The sequence below is a fragment of the Nesoenas mayeri genome (genome assembly GCF_963082525.1).
Source record: "Nesoenas mayeri genome assembly, chromosome: 3".
NCBI lineage: Eukaryota > Metazoa > Chordata > Aves > Columbiformes > Columbidae > Nesoenas > Nesoenas mayeri.
The window spans coordinates 27,919,420-27,945,239 of record NC_137544.1 but is presented as its reverse complement, the minus strand read 5'-3'; the positions used below and the strand labels follow the sequence as shown (position 1 = coordinate 27,945,239).

General features: G+C 36.2%; 1 protein-coding gene across 1 annotated transcript; it reads left to right on the top strand.

Moving 5' to 3' along the window:
• Positions 1-184: 184 nt before the first annotated feature.
• LGSN (lengsin, lens protein with glutamine synthetase domain) lies at positions 185-19,066 on the top strand (the record flags this gene model as incomplete). The annotated part of the gene is made up of 4 exons (XM_080341397.1): positions 185-214; positions 5,568-6,564; positions 15,529-15,707; positions 17,867-19,066. The coding sequence occupies 4 exons, from the start codon at positions 185-187 to the stop codon at positions 19,064-19,066; spliced, it is 2,406 nt and encodes an 801-aa protein (XP_080197523.1).
• Between the last annotated feature and the right edge of the window lie 6,754 nt (positions 19,067-25,820).

The following is a 25,820-nucleotide window of genomic DNA, read 5'->3' as shown; positions in this document are numbered from 1 at the left end:
GCCATGACACGTTGGGGTTGCTCTTTATGGTTCATCATCTGCATGGCTTTCTGGGAAAAGAATTTTACAGCAATTCTGGTTTAACTAACCTTTATTGTACCTGTGCCTATAAATACGTGGTGGCTTTCTGCTAGATTTTTACTAAGCCATTTCTAATGGTGACCTGAACTAGAATGAAGTGGACATGAACAAAAGGGAAGATCTTACTCAGCAGGTAAGAGACTGACTGGGAAGGATTTCTGAGCAGATATGCTAATATAAAATACTTTTTACATGTGTTTCAAGATTCCAAGTGAGCGAATGCTTCATTGTGGATTATATGCAAGGCTCTTTGTGTCTAGTTCTGAAGGAAATGCAGGTCAAAGAAAGGCTTCTTGTTTAAGCTGAAAAAAGCCCCATTTACTTTAGGAAGCAACTGTTACACATTTTTACTTCCTATCTCTTTCATTTATGACTTTATCGAAAGTAACAGAAACAGAGGACTAAAACCTGATATCATTAATATTTGTGGGAAAACCATTTGGCTTTGACTTCATTAAGGTAAATGAAAGCCCTACAATTTGTGGACCAGAGTCTGACCTGGATTTGAAAGTGACAGTCCTCAGTCAGGCTACATGATTTGAGTGGGGCTGCTCGGTTTCTATATGAGTGCATTTTAAAAAAGATTCTGGTCTTGTATTTGTAATATGTATTTTAAATAAAGTAAAAAAAATATGAAAATGTGCCTGCTATTTTGAGTAGTGTCCAGAAGATCTCATTGTGAAAACACCAAAATGTTTCTTTAAAAATATTGAGAAAGATGTAATGTGGCTTGGAAGTAAGAGTGCAGGTAGGCTTCTTGAGGCTATTAGACATTTTAATCGAAGTGAAAAAATGGATACTTTATGTGCCAGAAATGTACCTACTCTGAGTCACTGCCTGCCTCCTAGACCATCTTTGTGTATGAAATGAGTCATAGAAATTGGACTTAAAAGTCTTGTAGATCATTTAGTCCATTCCCTTGCAAATGTCTTCCTGAGGATTAGTCGAGTGTCAAATGGATCCTGCTTTTAGATCTCATTTACACCACTGCAAATTGGACATGACACCACCAGTGCACTTTTGTGGTCTCAGGATCAGCTTCTTCATTTTGACACTTTATCTTACTTCAAGGATTTTTTTTTACATGGTGTAGGTGTTATAGTTGAAGGGAAACTATTTTTCAAACAACCTTGCCTCACTGACAACTCTGCTGCTTTGAGGCAGCAAGAGAATCAAAGACCCTCAGAAGCTTATCTAATTATTGCATGTATAGTATGAAGGTTTTGGATGGGACTAGCAGATAAAGGGAGATGTCAGATGTGAAAAGTAGCACAATACTGTGATGTATTCCATTCATTTCAATATGAAGGTCATTCGTAGTCTTGAGTATATTTAAAAGTTTCAGAGAAGGAAGGAGACTTTGCTTTTGCTTCTAATGTTACCACACGTCTTACCATGACCTATGGCAAGTCTGTACTTCAGCTTCTCTAACTACAAAATAATCACATATACCTAATATTTATGCCACTTGTAGGTCCTTCACTGGGAGGTTTTGTAGCAGTAAATCACTCTCATAGAATCACTTCATCAAACAAGGTCACTGAGGGAGAAATGAGTCACAGCAATATCTTGACAATGTGCTGCGATCTCTATGTCTCCAGCTTACAAGCCACCAGTGCCTGTCTATCACAGCACACGTTGCTTCAGCACTGCACACAAGAGCCAAAACCCCTCTCTGTACCTGGACCTGCTCCATGGAAATGTCTGTGTTGTTCTTCACATGACTCCATGGCCAGATTCCCTCCTGGTACAAATCTGTGTAGCTCCAGTGACTCCAGTGAAGCTGCATTAATTCCCTGCAGTAGATAACTTGTTCCTGAGTCCTTTGCTCCTTTGCTGCCTTATTACTGGGGGAGCAACTGGGCAAGGCTTTCCATCTGTCAGAGTAAGTGGCAGGGAAAGCACGTGGACATGGGCATACATGCTTTATGGGTAGTATTGTGTAAGGTTTGAAGCAACATCTCCTGTTGACTTGACTTATAGTTTTTTGAAATTTGTTGCTACACAAAAAGATTAATTAAATTTGACTGTACCAACGTGAGGGAGCTGTAAAGGGCAACCTGGTAACAGCCAGAGTGACTCAGAAAAAGTTCCTCAACATTTACAGTTTCATAGCAGTTTAAAGGCCTTGAAAAACTGTGTTACTTTTGAAATAAAACTGGAAAAAGGTTCAACAATGTCACATGTCAACATCACTTGAACAATATTTTCAGGTTTTTTTAGTTTGGAAACATTTGTTTCAGTTTTTCGACATTGTTTTATATGAGAGGAAAAAAAAAAGAGTAAAACCTAAATGAAGCAGTTTAACTTTTCTTAAATAAAAAAACTCAGCCAGCAAAACCTTACATATTTTTGACTTTTCTGTTTTAGTTTCTCATGTTTTTCTAATTCTCAGATTTTGACATTTTTATGTTCTTCACAAAATTAGTCTTTCAGTCTTGAAAAAATTATAGCAACAACTCGGGAAGATCATCACAATTTGACCTCTTACCTATCAGTTAAAATAAAGGCTAAAATTGGTTAATGATCTGAAACAGAAGAGAAAAGGAGAATGTGACTGAGACTTCAGTGCATTTTGCTGAGTGTTTGTATCATTATTTTTTAGGGTAGCCTGTAGCAGGAACATTGGGTCATCTTGTTAATTAGATATCTAAAAGCTCCCACTACTGTTGCTCTTTGCTTCTTTCACCTTTTCCTATGATAGAAATCCTTGTGCAACTATTCATCCACAGTTACTCAGAGCTTCTTTTAAACGAACTCACTTCTTCCTTTTTTTTTCTTCTCATTTCTCCCTCTCTTTTTGTCAATACATTTTTGAGAGACGTTTATAGACCCCAATAGCATTTGCAGTCTTGCCTGAGGCCATGACACAAACACAAAGTAGAAGAAAAATAGAAGGTCCTCTTTGCAGTCTCTGAATTTGCCCCATAGCACATTACAGATATATTTTCAGTCACCTATAGAATTATTTTAAGGCCAAAGTTCGAGAATTGCCTTGGATTTCATCTGTGTTTCACACACCACAAATTTTAGCACTTATTATTCCTCCCAAAGGCAACACTTTACATTTCCAAAGCCTCTCAGATTGCAAATTGACAGATTTACAGATGAACTGCCTTATCTCAGTCTTGTATTTCATTATATAGTTAATGTTCTACTTCAGAGCTTGTATAAAGCCTAAAAGTGAACACACATTGATTAAGAAAAAATGCTTTAGATGCTTGTTTTCTGTGTTATCACAAGATACAAAATGTCTCCTTGTTGCAGAAGCCTAATGGCGTGACACAAGTGGCATGTAATTGGGTTAAGTAGAGCAAGCAATTTCATCTGCACAGTGCTGAAATGCTTGCTTGCTGATAGTGTCCTCTATTCTCCTCCTACCTGCACAGTGCTCTAACATACTGCTGTAATGCATGAGTATAGCCCTTGTCTTCTGTTAATAGTCACAGATGTCCAGACTCTTGTGTACCCAGAGTGACATAAGAGGCACCTAGTGAAGACAACCAAAGCTGTTATTCATATGAGATGAAATTATCCATAATGAGAAATGAAGTCTGATCCACCCTGATTCTTCCTGCCTATTGTAGGGCTTGCACTGAAACGGCACCATTGCTGAGGGGATAGGTGTACCAGCACGAGATGCGGCGCTGGGGTAAGAGGTCCTGGTGGAAATCAGAACTTGGAGGAATACCAACTCCTATCAATGGCAATTAACATCAGATACATTTCTAGAAAGGAAAATCTAAGTCTCAGATTCGTTGCATAATGTGGTCCATAGTGTTTGTATTTTGGGCCTAATCCTTCTGGCAAGAATATTTGAATGACCTCCCAAGCATTCACTTGGGAAACAGAAACACATTTTGAAACTTTCAAAATGTCTGGCTTTGGGTGCCAGTAAATATTTGAAAAAAAGTAAATAAAAATTGAATGATTCTGAAACAAATGTTGGCTAAAAGAACTTTCAGGTAGTTTTAGTATTCCCTGTTCCTGTGGCCACACAGCAACAAAACTATAGGAATATTCAGCAATTAAATAAAAAATTATCAGAACTTTTGTCACATTAATGCTATGGCTGTTCTGCTTTCCTTTCAGCACAGCAGGACACATGATTCCATGAAATTAAGTAATGATCTGTATCCAGAAAGCAATGCATCAGAAAATAGGGAAAATAGGAAGAAATAATATAGAAAAAGGGAGGCGTAATGGCTTTAATGGAGACCATGTGGTGGTTTCCTTCCACGTGCACATCAGACACTTTTGCCTTTTCTTCTACATGCTTTTGTCTGCCAACAGGAATCTATTTCGCTTTATCCAGACTGGCATTCACTTTGCTTTTGTGCAGATCTTTACTTCTGGAAGTTCAGAAATTGGAGAGAGCGCACATTATTCCATTGTGGAAAAGGTAAAGAATGGGCTCATTCAGAGGATATCTCCTGATACGTGTTTTTAGAAGTGCTCATTGCTGCCCATTCCAAGCAAACCAAGGACTGCTGGTTAAGCTACTGAATCTAAAATAAATACTTGAGTAGGTATTCATGAGCAATATAACAGTTTGTGATCTATATCTTGGTGAAACCATATTATGGAGTCTTACTTAGGACAATTCAATCCCCATCTTGAGAGTTTGTGAAATAACTAGTCACTCACAATATTAAAATATCTGTTATTTTAAAATTTGAATCTATCTGGTTTTGATTTCCTGTCCTTTTCCCTGTCACCTCACATTAATCACACTTCTGGTAGGATCAGGATACTTAGGAAGAAGGATGATCCAGACACTTCTTGATATTACCTGGGATAATGCAAGCAGATTGATTTTCATAGCTCCTTTTTGCACCTTCTCCACATGTTTACATCCATTTTAAAATCTACTCCCAGCACTACAATAAAAATTATATCAATGCCATATATAAATGTAAAAATCTTCTTGTTCTTTCCTGTTTACACATCCAAATATGGGTTTGTCCTTTGACTACTGCCCTGGATGTTCAGTTATTTGGCCAGACTGGAGCCTGAAATTCATTTAAAAGCTGTTTATTTTCTGCTTTTACTCCCTATACTTATAAGGATTTTCAGTGTTCTGTGTTTCAGGGCAACAAATTTCCTTTGTAAATACAAATGCTTTTAATATGAACAATAATATAATTACATGTAATTCTTAAAATACATTTTTTCACATTTAAAGGGCACATGTTTGACAAATGATGTCACAAAGTGTACAATGTCATATTTTAATCTTCTAAATCTGCCTAAAAACTGCATTATGACGGAATTTTCACCAATTTTGTTCTAAAACATAAAAAAAAAAAATCTGTGAGAATTTTTAAAATCAAAATAGCAGAATTTGAGGGTCAGTAAATGTCCACAGAGACTTACTAGAAATAATGGAAGTACTATGGTAAATTCAGCTGGTGGTAGTACTCCATTGCTATGTTCTGTTTCATTCTTACATATTATTTGTTTGTATATTTTATTGTTATTTACAGAACACATCTGAAAGTGACAATGATGAAGTTGATGGCAACAATATATGTGGTTTCAGAAAGAAAAAGGGAGTCAAAGGTCCTGTAAAGTATGTTCCTCCTTTAGAAAATGAAAGGATGGAGCTGTCCTGCACCTCAGAAATCCCAGACCCTTGTCCCCTACAGGGAATTACTGGTTGCTCAGAACCACCATCAGACCAGCCTCTTCAAAACCCAACAAGCTTTCCTCCAGTGCAAAAGGGCAGAGAGGGTTGTGACAGTTCCAATACTGGCAGCAACATTAAAGAAGACACATCTGGAGAAACACAAGAAATCCAGGAAAATGCTGACACTAGGAAAAGAATAATAGGAAAAATGCATAAGGAAATAGATACACTAGCTAAAACGGAGCAACTCATGGGCATACAGCTTGAGAGGAGCACAGAGAAAGCTGGGTCTGTAGAGGCATTGTGCAGGGGAGAAGGCAGTGAGGAGGTAGAGAGCAAGCAAGAAGAACGGTGTGTGATGGAAGAAAAAGATGTCAGGTTTCACGGGATGAAGATGAGCTCCCTGAGCAGTACTGTAACCACACAGGGAAGCAGTACTGCACAGTCCTTCACTGGGGCACCTGACATTTCTAAACGAAGTCTGAAAGAGTTGAAAAACCTGCTGAGTGAAGGTCCTCTGCCTGCTCGTGGGCCCAATTACAGTGGCAAGGCAAGCGTCGGTTTTTCTCAGAAAAATTCGAAGCCTTGGGAGAAAACAGCTGACAAGCGGGGTCGACCCTTTGAGACTTTTAGTCCGCATTTTGGAGAGGAGAATCGAAAGCACCACATCTTCCATGAGGAAGGGATGGGGCAGCAGAGCAAACCTTTCTTGATCTTCAGCTCTGCTGGGTCTGATCAGCAGCAACCAGCCGGGAGTGACGTGGGTCAACTTCTTCTGGGACTACCAGCAGCTTCTACACATGCAGAAAGCACAGATGCTGAGATTCAGTTTGACTCCTCTGCACACTATGCTGGTAAGATATTTAAACATCACCTGCTGTCCTGTTAAATAAAATGTTCCTGTTGTTTCATAGACTTTGTTAAGCTGCAAATTTTAGTTAGAGCTAGCACATGAGAGAATTGAGAACTGACACTTGTGGTTTTTGTGTGATCAGGATGGATCAGAAGTTGTGCATTAAAACTATGCTTTTTTTTTTTTTTTTTCAAGCAAGGCATTTATGAAGCCCAGCTGCCAAAAACTGCCATGCACAAGTGGTCATGTCTCCTTCACTAAAACTGAAATATTTCCTCATTTAAACTGAGTGCGGGCAACGTTTCCCAAAGGTATCACAGTATCACAGTATGTTTGGGATTGGAAGGGACCTCAAAAGATCAACTAAAAGGTCTGCTAGACATTGCAAGGCTCTGATGGCATCTGGGCTTCTTAAAATTTTATTTTTCTTAATGTTTCCAGCAGTGGAAATTGCTCCCATTTAGAGATGGTGTTTTCAATTATCTGTCCTGTGAGAAGACTGGAATGCAAAAACATCTCAGATAAACTATAGGGGAAGAAAAGCAAATGAGGCAGAGAACTTCCACTTCATGCTGTTCAGTAAGTCTATTTTGGAAGTGCTTATAGACCCAATTAATTGCTACTAATAGCCTGTGATTTCTTTGAAACTATAAAAGCTATAGGTTTGGGCCAGCTGGATCAGCAAACTGAAATACTATTAGCTGTGATAATGTAATGGGTTTGAGCAGGTCGTTGTTTTCTGTCTATTCCAGGAAGCACACAAACAACGATTTGCCATTGAATAGATATCAGGTTAATACATTTCCAGGACCATCAAACTCAGATCATATTACCAGCTTTTCAGGATAGTTATCTTACCCTCCGACTTACGTCGCTAGTACTAGAAATACAAATCTCTTCATTGATAAAAAACCTTTTCCATCATTAACTATGTAATGAAATATAATGGTAGCAATCAAATTTTTACAACAATATTAAGTTATCCAGCTTTTTTAAAAGTCTCCTTTCAGAAGGGTGGAAATATTGCTATACATAGTCTGAAAACAGACAATTTGAATATATCAAATGTTAGCAACAGCAGGATTTCTTAGTAGACATATTGAGTTATGCAGTTTGAACAAGTTTGAACAAGATATCAATTAACACTATCAGTTCTAACTCAGGGCACTGCAGGAGAAATATAAAGCTTTGAAAAGATATTTTGTGCTCAAACTACTCTCTATTAATGTCTATTAGAATAAAGAAATTAGAGGATTATTTCTCAGCCTACACTTGACGCTGTTCCCTTTCCAGATTACATCTTTTTTGCATTGCTGAAAGGCTAGCAAAATGCATTGTCAAATTTAGATTACCGCTGTTTTCTCATTGTCTGCAAAGTTACTAAATATATTTTAAAATGTATGAACAATTATTCTTTTTCATAACACCATTTACAAGGTACAGGGAACTGATGAGATTGTCGATTCCACAGGGAGATTTCAACCCAATTTTAGCCATTTAAAGCGAAGTGGCTAATCCAAATTTATTACCTAGTCAATAGAGAAAGACAGGCATTTTTGTCAAGAAACTGACCTCTGGAGGTGGGCATCTCTGTCCACTCAGTGTGGTACAAATCCCATGGTGATTAATATAGATTATTTACATAGCACTGAAATGCCTTAAACTACCTGGGGTGAAATCCTAATCTTTTCACTAGTGATAACAATGACTGTAAGAGAACTGTAGAGAACTATGAAGGGAGATGTGGTAAAACTGTTTTGTCTCATCAGAAACATATTGAAAATTAAAGGTTTTGCAATCTCACAAGTTTGGGATTCCATTTGGCTTTGACTGGTAAATTCCACAAGTAAATGGAATGCTCAGAAATAGTTTATACTTAATTAGAAATGTATGCATTTAAATTTAATTTTCATTTAATACATTCAGTAACTTAAGTGAAGAGGATAACGTCTTAGATAAAATTCTTCATTCTTTAATTAGCCTCTGCATAAACAGTATTTAATTGCTGCCAATGATAATTTATTGATTGATAAGTTAAAATCCTAAATGTTTTACTTTTTAAACTATTATTTTAAATATTTTAGTTGCCAAAGTGCATGAAGTCTTGGATCTAAATGTATCTTGACACTGAGTAGATCCGAAAAGGTGTTGTCTTCTGCAAGTTTTCAAATATTTGAACTGGCTCAAATCAGATATCTTGATCCAAAATGTCTGGAAGACTCATTTCAGATGTACTCACTGTTTAGATACGGGCAAAGCAGGATTGTTCTGAAAGTACACAGTTAAGGGAAAATCTCTAGAGGTCAGCAGCGGAAAGGCTAAGACACATAACTGAGCTAAAGCTCAGTTCCTTTCTAAACCTTCTCTATTGCCCTTGTTTTCTGTTGAACAAACCATCATATTTTCTTCCCATTTTTTTCCTTTTCCCTTTGAACTGGGCTGTGTACAAAGTGCTTTTTTTTTTCTTTTCTTTTTTTTTTTTTCTTTTTTCTCACAAGCTCTAAGAGCAGCTATTTTTCTTTAAAACAAACAAAACCTCTTCAGTCCTTTATCTTCCATACCAATAGCTGAAATCTTCCTGCTCTGTGACTGCATATGATTTTTCATTTTCCCTCTCAATCTACACAAAACAAGACTGCTCAGATAGCACTTCCATCCCATCTATCTGATATATTTTGTCCATTTCTGGGTGAGATCTAACTCATCTCTCTCCGGTGCCTGTAGTAAGATAGTCATCCTGTGACTCTGTGAGAGAAAGAGGTGATACCTTCTTTCTAGTAATAGTGAAAGGTTGCCAAAACAATTAGTTTAGACTTAATGTAGTTAAAATGCATGCTCTGCTTGACATCTTTGCCAGCTGCCTCTCCTTCTATAACATATTCAAGAAGAATTTAGTCCTTACCTTCAATATTGTGCAAAACCCGCTCTTCCATAAATAATATTGCTTTCCATTTTATGTGGTGCTCTCACTCTTTCTCTCCTGATTTTTTTAAATTAAGTTAAACGTTTTTAGACAAGAAGGGGCTACCTAGTTTGTGACAGTGTGTACCTCAGTTCATGCAACTTTGCACAGTGATGTCTTCCTTAAATCCAAATTTTCTCTTTGAGTTTGAAGAAAAACGTGCCACTTTAAATCCAACATATTTAAGATTATTAGTTAGGTAGCTCCAGTGCATATTACTCACCTTATTTTTTTTTTTCAGACACCTGTATATCCTTTTGCCTAGTTAGAATATTTTCTAATATTTTCTATATAACTGTGATAATTTTCTCAATCAATATAGAAGAGTCAGTTTTACAAAACACTCTGGAAGACAGACAAATATAGATAATTTGTATTTCATACATTAAGAAATAAAATCCTACTTTGTGTGAGATTCTTGATGATGTAGCTCCTCTGAGAAGCTGTGTCATGTTGTTGTCATACCATTTGGAAAGAATAATTCATGGATGATCGAAGCCATTCATTACTCTCTAAATTATCTATACAACTCACAAAAAGCTGACCTTCTCCATGGCCATATCAGTAAAAAAGCCTGCTTCACAGTTCAGATTAAAAAAGAAAACAGGCTATCATGAGACAAAGAAATGGATGGAAAAAATATTGAAAGTGTCAATATCAAACAGATCAGGGAAATGTGTTTACTGTCTCCTATGCTTTGATACGTTTTTGATATGCTCACATATTTATTCCCCTGTTAGGGGTCTTGTACGGGAGAAAAAATATGAGGTAAGAAAGAACTTTTTATGTACTTTACTGCACAAATCAAATACTCTGCTGAACTAGTGGTAGACATCTTTTGTGAAGCTTTTTTGAGTAAAAAAGAAACTTAAATTATATAGTGCCTTCAACTGAAAATGTATCTGATCACTATTCATATCAATAGTATTATTCGAAGGTAACCCAGAACTTATGTCTATTTACTATGTCAAAAAGCAGATGAGAATAGAAAAGAGAGGCTTTAAATGCTACCCTGTTTTCCCCCAAGTAAGACCTACCCTGAAAATAAGCCCTAGCATGATTTATCAGCATTTTTGAGGGTGCTTGAAGCCCTACTCCAAAAACAAGCACTAGTTACAGTTCATTAAAAAAGTCAATTTAAATAGTGTCCAGGTAGCTATACATGTAAAATGTAATAAGTTTTGGAGCAAAAATTAATATAAGACGCTGTCTTATTTTCAGGAAAACAGGGTAGCAATGAGAATGATATCTAGCACAGGAAAAGTTGCCATATAAGGTTTGAGAAATAGAAGCCATTAATGTTTGAAGACAAACATGAGAACAGTAAGTAACATGCTGTACAAACCAAGTAGACTGGCTTTTCTTAAGTACACAAACTGGAGTCCTGTAAGGAAGGGCAGATATATTTAAATTAGCACTGACAGGAATTTCCATAGAATTTAGAAGAGTGTAGATATGTGGTTACCCTGTGGGACTCATTGCTAGTGGATATCATCAGTACAAAGGGTTCAATATTCAGATAGATTATCAGAGCACCCAGTGTTAGGTTTCTAAGAATGAAGAAGAAAATAAGATAAATTTGGATATTAACTCTCCTGCTCCTAACCTTGAGACCACCTTTTCAGCGAGGTATTGCAAAACCCATTTTCTTTAGATGGACTGTTTTGCAAAGAACACCCGACTTTTCCTGTTAATATCTGGTGTGAAAGATAGCTGTAGCATGGTGAAATGCTGGCTGCCTTGACTGATGTAGTACTTCCTATGCATGCAAGAGTTTTTATTTTCTTGCCACTCTGTCACAGTAACAGGTGGCACAACTTGTCACAGAGCATAGGGACACGCACTCTGACACTGTGTGGGGCTCAGGCCTGCCCAGACCCTGTCTCATGGGTGCGCAGCAGCTGCGTGGCTGCAGCAGGGTTGTACCAAGAGGGAGCACATCTGGCACAGCTGGTGCTGCTGGAGAGGCTGTGGGAGGAAGAGACTGGGGGAGGACTAATGGAAACATGTCTCCTTCTCCAGTGCATGATTTGTATCTGGAGTTTATCTGCTGGTGTCTGCTGTTATTGCCTTACGTTGCATTGGTGGTCATGTTTCTCAGTCAAGAGTTTTCAATATTACTACACTTGTTAGGTCACCCTGCTCCTGTCATTGTCAAGTCTCCTGGCAATATGTAACATGTTCTTTTTGTTCCATCAGTTTGACACAGTCACCTATGAACTGAGATATTGTTTGTTCTAGATGTGGTGTGATTTAATAAGGGACTGTGGGAAAGGATTTCTTTCAGCAAGCAGATAATAACAGGTTGATCTGGGACATGTGCGGTTTCTTCTGTCATGGCACTTTTTTGTTACTGAGGAGGTAATGGTGATGTTAACTCCTTACCCTAGCCAAATGTCAAGTACCCTCAGCAATCTGAATGATTTCAATATTAATAATCTAAGAATGGCACCACTCTTCCACTAATAATAACAATAACAATAATATTTGTATAATTTTTAGGTTTTTTTTGTATTATAGTATTTTTAGTTTTGCGCTATTAATCTTTTTAAAATGCATGAAGATAATGTGTTTATATCAGAAAATTTCTTTATTCATTTCAAAAGAATAATGAGTAATACTGATTGTTTGTCAGTGGAAACTCAAATGGGAAATACAGATAGAACCATTAAAAACCAAACATTTAGCGTTTTTCCATGTACCACTGATTTAATATAGATATCTAAGGATCTGTATGTACCATTCTGCTTTAAGAACAATGGCCTATCTGGATTTATATTTGATTTTTAAAATGAAAATCTGAATCAAAATCTGGGCATCTTGTGAAATTTACATGCATGTTTCCATAAGCAGATTTTCTGAAATGAAAATAAAGTTGTTGTTATTTCTGGAGGCCCAGACAGCTAAGGAAAACGTTATACTCATGAACAAAATCCTCCCTCATAAGAATGTAAATTTTTAGGCTGTGTATCTAAATCAGCTAGACCTGTCTAATACTTATTAGCTACCTTATCTCCAGTAGCTAATGCTCTTGATAATGACTCTATGAACTGGAAAAACACAAAGTACTCAGTTCCTTACTACACCTTTTCAAACTTAAGGCATCATTGGCTTCATGGACTTAGTTTGCCAGTGATTTATTTAGTGGCTACCAAGAAAATATATTTTGAGACCTGTCTTGGAGAAAAGTAAGTATTGTCAGTACTTATTAACTAAATTTTATTTGGGAAAAAATCCCCTTTCATATTTCCAAAATCAGTCAGAAATATTAAGTCATGACGATATTTTTTATCTATCATACAATTTACAGAAACTGGTTATTTCTGTGGGAAAGATAATCTGTAAGTGAAATAAAAGATGAACTGCCTCTAAAAAGTATGTGAAAGCCGCAGGAGTGTTTCTATTGATTTTAACAAATTTTGGAGAAAGGATATTGTAAATGAATAAGTATCTGTCTTTTGACTAGTGGGCTGTCTAGGCTGGTATATAGCCTAATTTTGTACTAATACTAGACCAATAGATAAATTTTAGTCTCATCATTTAAAAAGATCTATCATGAATCATAATAAGTCCTACTAGAGAAGACAAATTCTTGCTTCTTCAGCTAATCATTTTTTCTTTGCTTTATGTTCTTTAAAACCAGGAATTTTCTGTTAAATTATGTTATTTCATATATTCTAATTATCTATCTATGCATTTATTCAAATAACTGTAGCTTGAATACAAGCTATATAAAATTTGGAAAGTTACCTACCGTTGATAGATGTTTCAATGAAGTATTGACCTATTTGTAGCTTTATTTCTTAAACAAATTCATACATCACTGATATGAATGCCTATCACATATGAGTTTTTCGTAAACATTGATTTTACATTGTTTATATCACTTAGGAATACTGATGTAAAAAATTACTTGGGTCAGAGTTAAAGTTGTTGTTTTTCACGAATTTTATGTTTTTACCTGAAAAATGTTTGTTTAGTAGATGAAAATTTAACAGGCAACATTTCAGAACATTGTAAGATACTTGCAAAATATATATCAAAATTTGACAATATTTGGATGTCAAGGCTTGCCAGTCAAACTTTATTTGAAATAATATGAAGACATAAAAATCTCAGTGTGACAGATGGTAGACAGGAACTGTTTAACGTCTTTGCACAGGAAATTAAACATGTAGAATAAGGGACAGAGCACTGTTTTTACAAAGGAAAAAACCTCAATATGCTGTCCCTGGAGTTGAAGAAAACACTATTTGCTGTTATCTGTAGCAAAATTTTCAGAATTTTCTTTTAATTCAATTAATCTAATAAATAGCTATAGTTTATCAACTAAACTTCTGATTGATGGTTAGGTTCATAAAGAGGCCAAATCTGCTAAATGTCAGTGAACATCTATGTTGTAAAATAATGTTATGGGATAACTGGTGTTCAAATAACTATTACTTGGATGACACATACAAGACGAGGCTGGTTTACATATCCTTCCTGCTCACTATTGTATTTTGGCAGCATCTGTAACAGAGTATATGTTACACAAAATATTTAAACAGGATTTCTTTACTTAATGCACATCTTTTAAAGGACATAGTGCCCTAGCAGTTATAGGAGATACTGGAAAAAAAGCAATTTTCATAAGCTGCTTACAGCTGAAGCAGATCAAAGGGAAAGATGTAAGAAGGAGAAGTGCATGTGGTAAAACTATTTTTTTCTTCCTTCTACTTTTTTAATTTTTACTCTCTTTTCCTACAGACTGTTACATTTACTTAAAATTTTGTTCTGTATTTTCACCTGTCATTCCTCTGGGAGTACTGTTATTACTTAACCTCTTCTTACTTTACTTACCTAAAGTCACCTCCTTGCTATCTGGAGCTGGAGGATGCTCCAGTACTATTCAAAGACCCTGAGAAGTCTGTGACTGTGGCTGAGTTTGCTTCCTTCTCAGGGAAGAGTCAGACAGCCTTGTGGTGGACCAGCTGGAGAGCCTCCTTACAGCCTCACAGCTGGTAGCCCTATTTGCCACAAAGGTGTGGTCAGAAGGCTGTGTTTGTCTCTGCTGGCTACTGCTAGAGATCTACTCTAGTTTGGGTAATTTGGAACTGGGGAGATTGGGAGTACTCCCACCAACCCCTGTAGCCTCAGCATGAAGACTTTCACCTCATGAGTGGCAGTGAATGGCTCCTGTTGGTGTTCTTCCACTATTGATCTTCCTCAGAATGAATGAAGGACTTTCCTCCCAGAAATGTAGAAATAAATATTTTTTCACATTTTTCCACCTCTTTGATCTTGTTGGTTTATTGTACTAGATGGAAATTAATACCTTATGTAGTTTAACTTGAACAATAACAATACATAGATACTCAAAAGAAAAGCAGGCTGAGAGACTAAGAGGTTTGTGAAATTACTGTGCCCAGCTCTCTGCTCCATTACAGAAGTTATATTCAGATGTTACTGCTTTAATGTCAATATGTTTATATAATCCTACAGCTGCTGTAGTACAATTAAGAAGACAACTCCATAACAGCAAATACATAAGTGCGTAAGCTCTTTAAAGTCTACTGCGTGTGGTGGAGAAGACTACAGTCCTCCTCAGAAGATCTTGAGAAATGTCATCTTTCTGTATCCATGCACTTTTCAAAGGCATCAAAGTAATGTAGCATCTGATTTTTTTCATCTTTCAGTGGGAAACAGGTACCCAGCTGCTACTTGGGCTCCTAAAAATACCCAACAAACCAGCTGCAGTATCCCTCAGAAATTCCTAGCTTTACTGCATGATTCTCACGTTCTCTTACCAACTTGAAAAAATGCTTCAGCTACGGACCATTCCCAAAAAACCCTGGCAATTTATACAGGTCCTCAGGGAAAGAAAAGTGTGTTTATTTACAAAAAATGGTTTTGCTTTTACATTCCATGTCAGAGTTTCCTACTATTGCACTTTTTAGGAGAACAGCCTGTATTCTAGCATTCATTATTTTGTTTCACCTGAACATTCCTCTTCACTTATAGTGTCCAGCAGAGAGCCTGATGTAAACAACCTTGGAAGTCCAACTCTCCTTCGCCTGTTCTCTCATATTGAATTTATTAAGCAGCAGATGGCCAGGGACAACGTACAGTTTGTCAGATTTGAATCAATAGATCTCCATGGTGTGTCAAGATCAAAGAACGTTCCTTCTCGATTTTTTCATGTAAGTCTTTTGGTTTCTAGCTGTACCTTTATGTGTTTTAATGGCCGTGTCTTTATCTCTCTCTCTCTCTTTCTCTATCTATCTTTTTTTTTTTTTTTTCATAATACATGTAGAAATTCAAACTTAGAATAAATTATTTGTTCCCTCCACTTGTTAATATTCCCAAAGGATCTGAACATTTCTCATCACTGTGAACATCCATTCCTCTGTTCCCCCAAACAATAATCTAATTAAATAAGAGTAGTAATATCAGTGTTTCAAACTTCTAATAATCCTTCCCTCATCATAACCTTTTCAGGTCAATACATTATAAATACTTTATTTTACTGAATGTCAGTAAATTCCTAAAAAAAAGGAGTAAACACTGAAAGAAAGAACATGTCTGAATGAAAATCACTTCAGCTGTGAGAAACTTTATGTCCATCAATCAGATAAGAAAATACTATTGGCTTGCATGATGATATTTGCCATAGTAATGATTCAGAAAATAAGAAACGAATTAGGAAGCAATCATCACCATGTGTATACTTGACCCATCAGCCTTTTCAGTACATTACTTCTGTGCTACTTCATGTGCATAACTACATTATACTTTCACTTACTTATCACTATCAGTATTTTAAGCTTTACTCAGTGATCACAAAAAAAACATATGAACATGAAAAGATGTAGAGCATTTTTGTTTCAAGTTCCTTCTGAAGCCTAAGACACTTTTTCAAAATTTCCATTTTAGTTATTGCTAAACTGCAACTGTATCATCTAGGTACATTTTGCCTTCCCTGATGTTATTTGGGTTTTATCAAAATAATCTTCTCTCAGTCATTTTAATTCTTGTTAAGGGTGGTAGGTTAATTGCAACTTCTCTTTCAGTTGCTTTGTCAAATTGCAAATGTCTAGATCAGCTTGTTCAAAGACAGCTTTTTTGTTGACCTTAATATCTGAACAAATTGGAGCTTTGCATGACAATCTAAACTTTTCCACGCTAAAACATGTCTATATGTACACACATGTACGCATACATACAGAACAACTGACTATAGGATAATCACCTTCGATACCTTTTCAATGTCAAATGGATAGCTTAGCTATCTTGGAGCAGTATTTACCATGCTGTAGAGTTTTGGTTACGGGTGTCACACAGGGAGGATACCACTGGATGGCCACCTACTTAAGAGAAGGCAGAATTATTTATATATTATTTATTTATTTATTACTTATAATTTATTCATTTATTTTAAGTAAATCCACCATATGCAGTTTGAAGTATTTCAAAAATTTTCCACCTAGATAGGCAAAATTTTGGGTTTTTTTCAGCTCTGAGTTTGCCCCTTTCTGGCTTTGGTCTGTCTCCTCTGTTCACTCAGATGGTAATCCTTTCCCTTAGAAGAATAAAGGTAAGATCTAAACATGAGACAAATTTCACTTGATAGAACTTGGCATCACAAAAAGTTTAAAGGTAAGTTGTAAAGGTACTAGTTTGAAGGTAGGTGATCCTTCCTTTTGGTCCTATCTGCATTTCATTTGTGTAAGCTGAAGCTCACTGTTCAAATGGAGAAGTATAATGATGAGCTTATCCTGTTTGCTACCTAGGAGAGGAATATTGAAACAAATGCTTCCATGCATTTCACTCCCAAAATTATTAATTCCAGAAAGTGAGAATTTTCTGTTAAACTTTGCATCTGAAAATAGTGACATTTAGAGGGAAGTCAGAACCTGAATTCGTATTGCCATGAGTTTTGTGTGATCACTTGAATCTATGTAAAGGAAATGCTCAGATGATAAGGAAGCCTGATAGAGTAACTATAGATAGAAGTTTGACTTGCAAAATTTGCATCTAACTGGTGATGCCCATGATTGTATAAAAGCCATGCAAGACAAGTGTTGACCATTTTTTCAGTTCTTCGTGGAAATTTAGAAATTGGTCATTTGGATACTTGATGCCAGTGTTTTCATACCAATCTTGTAGAAGGTTGCACTGCTTCATAATGACATGGTAATGGCTGTTGCCCTCTGCTTTAGTAATTACTGCATTTTAGTGTTCTTTTAGGAAAAATACTATTATTCTTACTGAGAATTTGAGTTTTACATGTTTTACATACTTAAAAATACTGTTGAGTTATTTTCATATTTGGTAATCTGTCATTGTGCTCTGTGTTTAGGAGAAAGCAATTCACGGTGTTGCCATGCCCAGAAGTTATCTTGAGCTGACGCTGAATCCTAAAGATAATGAATCAGATTACATAAATGCAACCAATTTTAATTGCGACATAATCCTGAACCCTGATTTATCAACATTTCGAATACTCCCCTGGACTGAGCAGACTGCAAGAGTGATATGTGATTCCTTCACTGTGCTGGGCAACCCACTAATGACCTCTCCGAGGCACATCGCCAAGAGGCAGCTGAGCCAGCTTCAGGACAATGGCTTTTCTCTGCACTCTGCCTTCACTTATGAATTTTGTATTTATGGCATTACTGAGGTTGTAAATTCAAAGACAATATCCTTTGCTGCAGCCACGATACTAAATAACCATGACCAGACTTTCATTCAGGAGCTCATTGAAGGAATGTATTATGCTGGTGCCAACATTGAAAGCTTTTCTTCTTCCAATGGGCCTGGACAAATGGAGATCACTTTTCATCCAGCATTTGGCATAGATGCTGCTGACAGTGCCTTCACATTTAGAACAGGTATTAAAGAGGTAGCTAAGAAGTATAGCTACGTGGCTAGTTTTTTCTCAGAATCAGGATTCTATAATTCAGGGGCTCTGTCACATAGCCTGTGGGATTTGAATGGCCAGAAGAATTTGTTTTCTGCTGGTTATGGAGTTGAGGAGCTCTCAGATATTGGAAAAAATTGGTTATCGGGTCTCTTGGCACACACAGCAGCTATCAGCTGCTTGATGGCTCCTACCACCAGCTGCCGTAAGCCTTATTCTAAATACAGTAAAGAATCAAGAGAGACTGTAAATGCAAAATGGGCATATAATGATAACAGCTGTGCCTTTAATGTCAAATGTCATGGTGGAAAAGGCACTCAAATAGACAATAAATTAAGTTCTGCTACAGCAAACCCCTACCTGGTGCTTGCTGCTACTATTGCTGCGGGTCTAGATGGAATAAAGAGAGGACTTAGGTATGATGATATGCTCCAAGAAGAAAATCACACTGCTGATCTGAAACATTCAACAGTCCCTCTGAAACTAGAAGATGCTCTTGTTGCACTCGAGAAAGATTCGTGCATTAAGGAGGCATTAGGTGAAACTTTTATCCAATACTTTGTTGCCATGAAACATTATGAGTTAGAAACAGAAGAAATGGATAGTGAAAGGAATAAATGCCTGGGCTATTTTATTTAGAAATAGCACTCTTCTATAGTGATGCTGTGTAAATACATATAGTGAATGGCTAAGAATCTTGAAATTAGTAAATATATTTGAAAATGTTTTAATGGTTTGGAATTATTTTTTCCTCTTTTGTATAGTACATGGTGATTGAATTTTATTGTTTGTGTACATTCTGGACAGTGCAAAACTGATATTCATGAAAACCAATCTTTTAAAATATGGTATTTTTTTCAATTTAAGTGAACGTACCTTCTTGTGAAAAGGAGAAGGTGAAATTAAGAAAAACTGTGCAACTGTAATAGGACTGTATAATATGCAAAAAAAGTAGGAATAATGGGGGCAGTGCAAGAGGGTAGGAGAACTAAGAAACTAGGTGAATTTCTTGTTCAGCATGGTTGTGAGAGCTGAACGGTTGCCAAACCAGAAGAATCTGAGTTTGATTTAAAACTTATGCTAGAATGATGAACACTGTAGAGAGAGTGGTAGAGGTCCGAGGCTGTAGAACCTGAGAGTCAGGATTCAGTATCTTAGTAGGCATAAATAAAAAGACAGGAGGGATTATAACATAATCTATACATCAGGAATTTTGCTGCTGAATGAAGTTTGCAAGAATATAGTGGATAGAGACACTAAAAGAAATAAAATGGTGACTTGAAGAGGGAATAATTCATAGAAAGCCAGGAGTGTCAGGCCACTGTGCAATAAAAAAGGAGCTAGTATTATGTATGTTTTTATAGTTAATGTGTTAATTCAGAGTTGAATGCCAAATAAGAAAAAAAAATTACAAAGAAGTCAGAGAATTGAGAGCTTAAACTGGACTTTATTAGCAAACCTGCTGTTATCAAGGACAAGGAAGATGGATGTGAAGAGAGGAACAGGAAGAGTTGGTTAAAACCAGAAAGAATAAGTGAAGATGTAAATTCGGAGACTGGAAAATACTTGTTAAAACAGAGTAAGAAAAGACCCATCCTAAAATGAGAAATGGCAGCTGGTGTAAAGAAAAATAAAGTTTTTGGAATGGCAGGAAGTGGGGTTTAGATTTACTCTCTGTTTTTTCTCACTGTTGCTTCTGTCATCCTTTATTATTAAAGATAACCCTTATTTCATACCTCACCTCCACATTAACAGTGATTTCTGATGTTCTTCATCTTTTGTCACAATATTTTGATCTATGTGCAGGAATTTGTGAGTGAAATTGTTTGGTCATCAGTGGAGTGAAAATAAGATTTGGTCAATGACTCTGTCAACTTGCAGAACTAGAAGGTGTGAACAAAAATGTGGTGGTTGCCTGCTGCTGGATCTTTCACACTTACCCTATAGAGTATTGTACTTGAAATATAGCATCTGGTATGCTAAAACTTTTTGTGGGATTGAAAAGTAGAACTCACTTTATGCTCAGGTAGCAAGAGGAAATAAATAATCTAAGGAAACATGACAAATGCATTCCCTTTTCTCAGTTGGTAGCAGGTAGTTGGATTTACTCCTTTCTCTCTTACTCACCTGACATATTTTTTTGGATACCCCAGAACATGGGAATTTCTTTGCTCCAGGCTGATTTGCACTGGTGAGGTTTAGCCTTGCCTTTAAGCAGAACTTCCCATTCTGGAAAAAAATGCATCTCTTTTGCTGCCCTAACACTTCTTCAGGGACTCTGGGAATCTGTTTGTCTTCTAACCCAACTTCTGTCTTCTCTTTCTGGTTATTTCCCACTCTCATCTTCACAAGCTCTAGGTAGAAGACATCCATAAAAATTCTTTCCTTGCTCAGGCAGCTTACTTACCACACTTGTTGTTTAGTCCCAAGAGTCGCGCAGCTTAATAGCTATTTCTTGGTTCTTCATCTGGCAAGGATGTACTAAAGCACAACACTGCATGTATGATGTGTGTTAATGTGATATGATTTTTGTATGGCAATAAATACGCTGGCTAAGCAAAGCTGTACCAGAAATGGCTGTGGAACATGTATTAAGCTTCTGCAGGTAAAATGATCTTATTTTTAAAGTTTGTCTAGAAGTTGATCTTGAAATAGAAGCACACTCCCACACCAGTGTTTCTAAAATCCAAATTCAGATCTGTATCTGCTTTTCACAAAAAGGTCTTGGAAACTAAAGCATATTAAACAAAACATAAGTGAACTCAGCCTTCTCAGTGAAGTACCTTATAAAATTGAGTTACATTGCTCTTTCAGCTATTTTAGAACTTGGAAATCTACACTGACATAACACTGACCACATTTTGAAGCTGAAATATCAGAAGATATTTAGGTTCACTTTCTACATTGCACTTCTTCTGGACCTGATTATAAGGATGGCAAAATGGATGAAAGATTAAAATAAAAATATATATCTTTATCTTCATTTTATACATATATTAGTAGGATGTCATCTTACTTACTGTGCCAATTTTCAAACAATTTTTTGGTGAGGTTTTAGTAGACACTTTGTGATTTGTTTGGATTTAAAAAATCTGTGACTGTATACAGTCACTTTTTAAGAGATTACACATAATGAACTCCTATAACTGAATTTAATGAACATGAAGTTCATGATATCTATACTATATGTATTATCCACATTATTTTCTTCTTACAAAATTGAAGTAATATCATCAGACCTAAGTGTTTCTCTGTATATGTCCAAAAATCAGATTAAATTGAGTTACTGACAGCCATTATTTAGAAATTAAAACCAACCAATTGGAACTGATATTCTGAAGGCTATCTTATTGCAAGATCAGATAAATCTACACGTATTTTCTAAGTAGTCCTCAATGACATAAACTCTGAAAGGAGAGTGACCATATGATTAAATAAAAAATATTTTATGTTTCTGGCAAATGAATGTCTTTTTTTAATTTTTTTTTTTTTAATAGGAGGTCCACAAATCCAGTTTTAATCTAGTATGTCCTAAATTTTGATCAATATTTTGTTCAATATTGTTTCATAAATATGTTCCATACAATAAAAATAAAATTACCCCAACTCTGTGAAAAACATAAAAATATTTATTTCAGAATAAGTAGTTATGAATTTTTAAAGTTCTATGCATTCCCAAACAAATTCTCATGCATATTCTTTAGAAAGTCAACAAGAGAAAGAGAGCTACTTCATACTGCTCAATTGAAATGAATTACTATTGACTGCTATATCGTTAACATTTCATCTTGAAGTGTTGTCTGAAAATATTCTTCACTTTTCTACAGTTCCAAGATCAATGTTTTGAGCATCAGTAGTTAGATACTTCGAACTTGTGCAGTGTTATATATTAAAAAAATAAATAAATTTGAAACCTCTAGTTTTGCATAAGGCCCTGCTGATTTTCCAGGATAGTACAGTCAGATGTTGCAAAGCTTTATATAAGAAATTTCTGCTATTAGTAAAGCATCTTTAATATTTTCAACTTTAAGCAGACTATATATTTATATATTGGTTGACAAAACAATACTACGTTTGACATTGCACTGTGTTATGGCTGGGTTTTCCACATTTTTGTCCATGCCAGACTTTGGCTCCATAATGTACAGAAGAATTATGAGGAGCATTTCTATAAACTCTTAAGCCTTTTAAAGTACCAGAAGGTGGCTTTTGCAATGCCAGCATGATAAAGGCATTACAGTAGCTTGCAATTCAATATAAGCAGGTAAGTAAAGATTTGCCAAGCTAGCTAAATTTTTTATCAATAACACAAAAACTACAGAGCTCTTCATACAACAGCTTATTTTGAATCTGGAAATCTCATGCTTCTACCTAGGCTTCAGGTTTAGGAGATATAAGAAGAGAATTTGATTTATTAGCTAGCATTTCTCTGGCATGTCAAGACACTGACATTGTGCACACAAGTGAATATTTCTTCTTTCAGGCTCCAGCCAGAGGGCAGCACTGTACTGTGCAACTTTCCTTTGGGATCTCAAGCTCTCATGGTGTGCTGAAAAATGCCAGATTAAAATACACCTAGATATTTTATATATGTACTTACAATATTTTAAAAATAAGGTAGAATGGCAGCTGAAAGGTAATGCATATCTTTGTCATTTGTTTAGTTAAGCTTAGTTAACTGTTGAATTTGCATAGCCTTTTCAGTAAAGGAGGCAGTATAACACTCAAAATATTATTTTAATTATTGATAACACTGTATAAATCTTAATCTAGTAAAAGGCATATATCTATATTTGTATGTGTGTGTGTATGCATATCATCTTTATGTATTCTTTAACAATATCACAAAAAAAATTACAAATAATTTACTGTCTGTATGCAGTATTTGTAATTTAATGTAGGCTGTTACTGGAATTACTTTCATACTTCCATCTTAATAAAATACTTTGGGAAGTCTGCTTGATTCTAGGCACTGCCAGTTCACCTATACTATTTCCCTTCCTTTTCTAATATTTTTTACTGTCTACTAGAGGAAAATAATAAATACATAGTGAAAAAATACACCCTAGACACACCTATTCTAACTACCTTTCTATTTGTGAGCAGACACCTAACTCTACCCAGAATTTAAATTATTGGAATTTATCTATATATTCTAGATATCAGTCACTATGTGGGATAGACATAAAGTATTTCTGACCCTTTCTTTGCAACATCTTCCTGATTTTTTTACTAAAGAGCTTAACTATGTTCAAAAATCTTCAAACGTTTGAAATAAAAATTGATCCTGCAAGGTTATTGCAGAGCATTAATTTGGCTGCTCTGAAACTCTGTTTTAAAGCATTTTAATACACCATCTGTGGAAAAGAGCAAAATGTACTCCCAGGGTAGGGCAGCAAAGGAAGTAAAGGGGAGGGGAGCTATTTACAAGCAATTCCACTAAACTTGTACTTTAGGATTGAGCAGGGGGAGAAAGATGTGAAGAGGGCTGAGCAGGTGAGAGTGCTTTGTGTGAGCTCTAATTCATCACCTGAGAAAAGCACAGAAAGGCAGTGGTCAGGAGACCTGCTCCTGAATGAAGAGTGATTGCTTGAAGATGAGAAACCATTTGGATGAGTTTGCAACTTCAGAGCAATTTTCTTTGATTGAAGGTATGCAACAACAATTGTTCAATTTAGGCTGTAATTTCAGAGAGCTTTTTGATTTCTTTGCTGACACTAAGCTCTCATCATAACAACATCCACAAATAGTACTTTCTACCGTCTCCCACTGGCAACGATATTCCCTCCTGGTAAATATTATGTCCTTGGTTCTTCACTCCTTTTTGCTTATTTGTTTGTTTGGCTTATAAGACTACAGTATCCCTGAGATGGAACCTGTCACCACTTACAAAATTGCAGTTAATACATGAAATTGTTTTTTGCCCCTTTCACACATACTCTACATGGTCTTTCTATATAATAGTAAGTTGAATTCAAAGCTATTGGGCACAGACTCACACCCTCACCAAATTCTAGGCACTGAACTGGTGCACCTCAGTTAGGATCTTAGCTCCCATAGAACCCCTGGCTGCTCAGCGGCAAGACATCAGTGCTTAGTTACTGGCCACAGTCAGCCCACCACAGTTATTTGAACACTTGTGTCCCTGACCCAAAAGGACCCCAGGTGAAAGTGCATTAGCTAAAAGTCTTGGAGTTTTTGGAGGGGGAATAATGATAGTATATACTAGGGGGAGGGGGAGTAATGATTAGTATATACTAGGATTTTGGTGGAAAAGTCTGAGGGTTTTGAAAACTGGGAGATAAAAGGCACACGTAATACACTACCTGTACGTGGACATTAGGTGTTTAGGAGAAAATTATATTTTCTGTGCGACATCATATTAGTGGATGGATTAGCAGCAAATGTGTTTTAATCTAGAGTCTGTGCTCTAGAGGCTGCTTTTGATATTTAGATATTTTATTGGCTGTAGATATTCTTTCCCACATGGCAGCATCAGTGGGTTGTTACAGTCCAGCCTACTCTCCAGCAGGATTCAGCGAGCACATCGTCAGAGAGTCACACCAGAGCTGTACAGTGAAATCTTCTGTGCCTCCTAGTAAATCAGAGCATGTCACACTGAAGTTACAGTTACAGCCGCATGATACTGGGAGTAAGGACAGTCTCACAATGAAGCTATACCATAGTGTCCTGTATATTGTACAACAAATCAATATAAATTTAGAACGGAATTACATGCTAAGCTTCTCCGCATTATACGCTAAATCATGGAGATTCACAGTAGGATTTACCTTTAAGCTCCCATGTAATACATGATAAATCACTAAATATAATAACAACAAGGCCCATCAAGAACCTTGCTTTATTTGCACTATTTTTATTATTGTTGTAGGGATATGGAGGCATCTATCATTGATAGGTAAAGTTAAGCAAATAGCTAATCATTCTGACTTTGGGATGTACATGGAATGTGGCCACCTTTCACTGATTCAAATTTGTTCTTCCTTTAGGCTGTTCAAAATGCTGTTTGGGAACATGTAGCAGACAGGGACATATTAACAAAATAATTTTAAACATCCAAGGACAGCAAGATAGTCTCTTTAGTGTAGGTATTCTGCATACTGCTTCATCACTGCTGACCTCACTTGACAGTGAGGATGAACTAATCCTGGGGCTCTGGAGGTTGACCTAGCAGCATATGCATTTTTAAAGTAAAAAGTTGAAAGTAACTCTTAGTTCTCTTTTGGCAATACTTTGCCATTTAGCAAAGACTGCACTAGGCACTGGCAAAACAGTATTTGCAAGAAACTCTGTGAAAACATCCATTTAAAACTTACTTTTGTTTTGTTTTGTTTTGATGAGTAGTTTCAGCTCATAGTAACTAACATTTTAT